The sequence below is a fragment of the Nothoprocta perdicaria genome, unplaced genomic scaffold (assembly GCF_003342845.1).
Source record: "Nothoprocta perdicaria isolate Ctin4 unplaced genomic scaffold, notPer1 scaffold_3, whole genome shotgun sequence".
Lineage (NCBI taxonomy): Eukaryota > Metazoa > Chordata > Aves > Tinamiformes > Tinamidae > Nothoprocta > Nothoprocta perdicaria.
Genome location: NW_020455532.1, coordinates 1068895 through 1074904, shown reverse-complemented (window position 1 = coordinate 1074904; position 6010 = coordinate 1068895). Strand labels below are relative to the sequence as shown.

Below are 6010 nucleotides of genomic sequence, written 5' to 3'. Positions count from 1 at the left end.
CCAGTTTTATCTGAACAGGCCCTGTGATGACCTGAATTTCGAGCTTGTTTTACACTCTTAAGTGACTCAATTAATACCCCTCTTCTCYTCTCCTCTCCTCTCCTTCATCGTGACTCAGCTCCTTTGTACAATTTGGCCTCATTTCTCAGGTGCACATGATAGACACCAAAGAGGAAACACTCAGAATAACCCTAGCCTTAGGGCAACACTTTCTTGAGCTATTATTGATGTTGTTAGCACCGGTTTCTCTTTCTCGGTTGCTAAATTCTGCAAAGTTTCCTTAGACTGGGCTCAGGTACTTTTCTTGCTCGACAGCTGCCTTCTTTATCTCCATTCTTATGTGTCGGTTAAAAATCTAGGGGAGTTTGCTGCTCAAATAAATAAATAAACAAAACAAAACAAAACAAAATAAAATAAGGATAAAAAGTCTACTTCTCTTAGCTTCTTGAGACTGAAAATGTTCCTGGATGGTCTCATAGCCATGAGACCTACGCTAATGCCTTAACTGTGGTGCTGGGTTGGGGTCATATATGACAATCCCTGCTCTTGCTTTTAGACCAGGGCGTTTTCATCCTCCAACCTTATTTCCTTAGCCCCTGGATTACTGCTTTTCCCGAATATTGCTGCTTGGAGGCCTCACGCCGGGCTTGGAGCCCTCAGGACTAGCAGTGGTTGTGCCAGGCTGTGACCTCCCTGTTGTTGCCGCAGATCTCACGGGCAGGTCTCCCTTCGAGAACGGCCACCCTGCATATTTCCTATCCTGACACACAGGGACTATTGCTSTGCTTTGGGAATATTGAGGGGGTACTTTGCCCTATTTTCTCTATCACATTGGGAATGTTCTTTCTGTTCTTCAAAATAAACAGGCCAACCCCTCCCTTCTCCCCCCACCCAGCAGTTTGCATGTAAGCTGTGCTCTTATTTTCCTTTTGGAAATTTTCTATTTGTTGAAAGTATGATCGGAAGTATAGGAAAGTATAGGAAAATACCTTCCTCTGACATTAAACCTGTAGGGATCTTTAATTGTTAAAATGAGGGAAAATATTTATAATGTAGTAGTGAAAAAAGTGCATGCTACAAAGTCAGCTTCTTGGCTGTTTCTCTTTGAAAATCTGTTGTTTTGTAATAGTCTGCCTGGGTGGATGTCACGTGTGATGAAGGTAAAGGACACAGTAGGAGAATTCTCACCTATTTTCCCTAATCTTTGTCACGAAAAAAAAATACYGAGTGCCTTCAAATGCTCCCTAGTGAAAATCAGGGACAACCTGAAATAATTACGTTTAAAATAGGGAGGAAGATTTGGCAGGAGAGTTTTAACGCAAGAAGAAAGCAGAGAGAGGCTGCAACTGGGAAACAGGCCTTGGAYAGAGCAGAGATGAATTAGTTGTCCCCTTGGACTAGAACAGCTCGCGCTCCGAACATAGATTGAAATGTGATTGATCAAAATGTGATTGATCAGAATGTGATTGATTGAAATGTTATTGATTGAAATGTTGAAATATTATGCATGCTTTTTTCTCTGAATTTTTGAATCTGTATTTTTCTGAATCAGATTTGATATTCTACATTTTTTTTCTTTTTTTTTTTTTTCTTTTCCCGGTGGTAAAGAGACTTTTATGTTGTTGAGGATGCTTAGGGATGGGGGTTAAATGTAGGGGGGGAGGAAACTCTCCCTTTAATCGCATGGGGTGGGTGCTGCCCGTGTGGCCGGGGGGTCGCGTGGGTCCCCGCAGTGCGGGGGCTGCCCGGGGCTCTGCGTTGCAGCGCGCGCCCCCACTCGCGCTCCGTGCGACACGAGGGGCCCCGCGGTGGCCCCGGCCCCCGGGACAGACGGTGCCCACGGGACACGCACGGGTGGGCGGGCGGTGCAGGGCAGCGGCAGCCCCGGGGGGGCACCGCGGGGACTGCACCAAAACGGTTTCTTTCGCCTGGAAATGGGTGGGTGATACTCAAAAAGCAAGCGCCGTGTTGGCCCCTTGCAACAGGCACCGCAGGAGAAACGATAGAAAATATAAAAGGAACCAAAAAAAAAAGAAAAAAATGGTGAAAGAGCAGGTCCTGATCCTGATACCTGGGGGGAAATGAAATGGAAAATGCAGAGGAGCCCCGGYGCGTTCAGAGGGCTCCGTCCTGCTCCTGCTCCCCCACTTGTGCAGCAGTCCCCGCCGCCGCAGGGCGGTCCCGTCGGTGCGCGGCGGGGTGCGGAGGCTGCGGGCTCCGCGGGTGCGGGGCTGCCGCCGCCCGCTCCGCGCTCCGCGCTCCGCCCGGGGCCGCCGCGGGCCGCGCCGTGGGCTTTATTCCCCCGCAGAGCCCGGGCGCGGACCTGCGCCTTGCCCAGCCTGGGAATGACCCATTTAAAATAAATAAATAAATAAATAAATAAATAAATAAATAAATAAATAAATAAATAGATAGATAGATAGATAAATAGATAAATAAATATATAAATAAATAAATAAAATAATGATGATTTAAAAAAAAATCAGTGAATTCACTCATTTTTGCATTCAACAGACCAGGGAAAACGGTTTCTGCGCAGAGCAGGGAAGAAAGGGAGGAAGGGGAGGAAAACCCATCGTTTTGGCGAGCTGGGTGTGCCTGCCCCCCCCAGCCCCCCCGGCGGCTCCGTGTCGCTGGGAGGGCCCCGCCGCCAAAGCCACCCAGGAAAGGCGGCCCCGCGCGCTCATTAACATTCCCCGGCGCTGCCCCTGCTCTTCCTCTCCTCCCGTCGCCTTCCTCGCAGCCCGCCAGCCGCTCCCTGCCCCCCGATGGCCGCAGCCCCCTCGAGCTGAAGCCGCTCGCGCCGCCCCGCAGCTCTGCCGCAGCGCCGCAGCCGCCCGCAGCCCGCTCCGCGCCGCCCCGCGCCGCTCCGCGCCCGCTCCGCCGCCTCCGCGCCATGGCCAGCACCGTCTCAGGTAGGGCGGCCGGCCCCGCGACCCCCTCCACACCACGCTCCCTTTTAGTTCCCCCTGCTACCGAAAGATTTGGGAGTTTCTTTTATATATAATATATATWTTTTTTTCCCCTTGCGTTTCGGGGGAGTTTCRTGGCAGGGTGTTAGCTGCAGCTTTGTTCCCCTTCCTCCCCGATACACACCCCCCTCCCCGATGCAAGACAGCAGRTGGGCTTTTTATTTTAATATAAATTCACACAGAATGCTAATTTAAAACATTCCCGACCTCTACATTGTACCCTAAGAAGATGCCGCTGCATGTCAATTGATGGCTATTTTTGTAGCATAATGCAGCTGTTGTAACATAATGCGGATTTTTTTTTCCCCCTCTCCTAAGAAAAAGCACTGTGTACCTGGGTGCAGAGAATCTGGAAATTACATATTTTCTTGTGCAAATCATTTGTGAAAATCATTTATTCCCCGAACGGGTCATGGGAGAAAAAAAAAAAAAAAAAGGAATTGGCAGCAATGTCCTAAAAAAACCCACCAATAACCCTCTAAACTGAAGGAGAAAAACCTAGATGGTTTCTGTGCATTCTTGRGGCTCCCCATCCATACATTTCTTCCCCAACTTGCATTTCTTCCTTAGAAGATGCTACAGGGGAGCGGTCCTCTGATGGCGTTGGGTGCAATGCACTGCTGCAAGGGAAGCCCTTCCTCCCTCCTGCAGTAAGAATGGGAATAATAGCACTGCTGCAAGCGGCCCTGGGCCAGCCTGGGCTGCGGTGCAGCCTGCTGCAAGGATGCTCTGCCTCCCCAGGGAATCTGCTCCCTCTCCATCAGCCTTGCCACTTTTTTTTTTTCTTTATTTCTTTTTTTTTTCTTTCTTTTTTTTTTTTTTTTTACTGAGGAGAAAGGATTCAAATGGCTGGAGCTGGAAATTTGCAGAAGAAAAGCCTGGAAGGGTATAATGAGCAGTGGGTGGGTTTTGAGGGATTTTTTAACCTTTTTCTTTTCTTTTTTTCTTAAGAAAGGAAAAAAAAAAAAAAAAAGGAAAAGAAAAAGTTCTCTCCTAACACTGCTCTTAATTCTATAGCGCTTTATAGAGGGGCTTGGGTGGGTGAAGCTCAATCCTAGACAGCAAGGATGTAGGTCTGAATGGGAAGAGGAGACAAAAAGGAGATGGGATCCCGCTTTGTGCCCCTTCCCAGGCAGGGCAGCAGCCAGGGGGATCCCAGGCAATGTTTCCTGCTTCTTTTGCTGCCTTTTCTCTGTATTTCCTGCTGTGCATTTTCTGTGGCTTTCTCCCTTTGAAAGATCAGTAAAAGCAACAAGAAATGGGCAGAAACATGAGGGGATGGCTGAGGGKGCAGCTCATCCAGGGTAGGCTTTGCATGCAAATAGCAAATGGCAAAGGAAATATGGTAAAAATGTGTATACATGACAGAAAATCTTATACATACGCATCTTATACATCTTATCTATATGATATATAATCTAATGATAGAAAATATGATAGAAAATATATACAGTAATATATTTGTGTGAATGTCCCTCTGTGAATGGGCGTGTGCGCTGGTCTCTGCTCTGAAGGTCCCACCCATCTGCCTCCCTTTCCCGCAGGGTGGGATTGGATCTAATGGGCAAAGCGGGGGTGGGAAGGAGAGCTCCGAGCCGGCAGCCATCTAACCAAGGTTGCCGCGAACTCGGCGTGACGGAGCGGCCCGTGAGCACCCGTGGGCACGAGGTGCRTTTTTCCTTCGGGGCATTCTTGCCCTCGCAGCCCACCAGAGATCCGTGGCGTATTTGACCCTCTCGAAAAAGCAGTTTTGCTGTCAAAGGAGACTTGGAATCATGACAAAGATGGTGCTTCAGAGAAAGTACATTTCCTTTTGGCTCAGATCAAGCAGAGAGACGGCTTCAAAAAGCGGAGAAGTGACGGGAAAGCAGCCCTGTGGCAGGAGGAGAAAAGAACAGAGCGGAAGGGTTTGGGAGCCAGGCTGAGCCTCGCCCAGCCGCTTTGCAGGGAGCAGCTTCCATCAGCTCTGCATTTATAGCAGGCATAGAAAGTGACTGCAAAAGCAAGAGAAAAAGGCAGGCAAATCATGTAAATGAAGGAAATAGTCTTTTGTTTTTTCCTTTGTTTCTATATATATATATATATATTTTTTTTTTTCTGTAAGGAGCCGTCTGTAATTGTCTGCAGCTGGTGCCCATGGGTTTATCCCCTTTGGGAAGATTTTCTTGGCTTTCCTTAAGCAAACAAATCAATTGAGGATAAAAAGAAAGGTCTGTCCACTTGTGCCTTCCCACCAGCCGCCTCTCTTTCCCACCTGCCACCCCGGGCGGTTTCCTCCTGCCCGCGGGGGCTGTTTTCCCGTCCGGATGGAGCCGGGAAGCGGTGGCACATGCTCAGTGCGGGCTCAGCTGCAGTGCTGGCCATGCAGCCCGAGCCCTTGCACCTCTCCAGAGAGCATCCCGACAAAATAGGACCGTGTAAAAAAAATTAAATCAATTTAAAATAAAAAAATTAAATTAAAAAAAAATGTACACTGCAAAACGGGGAGCCTGGGTGAGGTCTCCACCATCATCATCCCCGTCACAACTGGATGACTTCCAGCATCATCCATAGGTGTCTGGGGTGGGTAAAGGGGCAGCTGAGCAGCGGTGGCCGTGCTGGGGGATTATGAAATGATGCAGTAACTCGAAAACCTCCTGGGCTTTCCTTGGATGTGTGTCTGGGAAGGAGGAGCCAGGGTGGAGCAGCGGGATTGTCACGCCAGGCCTGCAGCTGGACACCATGCGGTGCGTCTGTCCTGCCGCTTCCCAGCATTTCYCCTCCTGCGCTGGGATGTGAGACTCCTGTGACTGGGTAGGGGTGGGTTACCCCTCAGCCCTGGTCTGGCCTGACAGAATTGCCAAATTGTCACTGATGCAGGACACAGCCCATTCAGAGCCCGTTTTGCCCAGTCTCTCCATCTCTCTACGTTCTCAAGAAATCTTTTTTTCCCTTTTCTTTCTCTCTTTCTTTCTTTCTTTCTTTCTTTCTTTCTTTCTTTCTTTCTTTCTTTCTTTCTTTCTTTCTTTCTTTCTTTCTTTCTTTCTTTCTTTCTTTCT

At 48.8% G+C, this 6010-nt stretch overlaps 1 protein-coding gene across 1 annotated transcript in view; it reads left to right on the top strand.

Moving 5' to 3' along the window:
• The first annotated feature begins 2861 nt into the window (after nucleotides 1–2861).
• Nucleotides 2862–6010, top strand: part of STMN3 (stathmin 3) — a 13031-nt gene continuing 9882 nt past the window's right edge. The window contains exon 1 of the mRNA XM_026041906.1: nucleotides 2862–2915. Within this exon, the coding sequence (XP_025897691.1) occupies nucleotides 2897–2915 (19 nt within the window). The 5' untranslated portion in view covers nucleotides 2862–2896. The remainder of the gene's footprint in view (nucleotides 2916–6010) is intronic.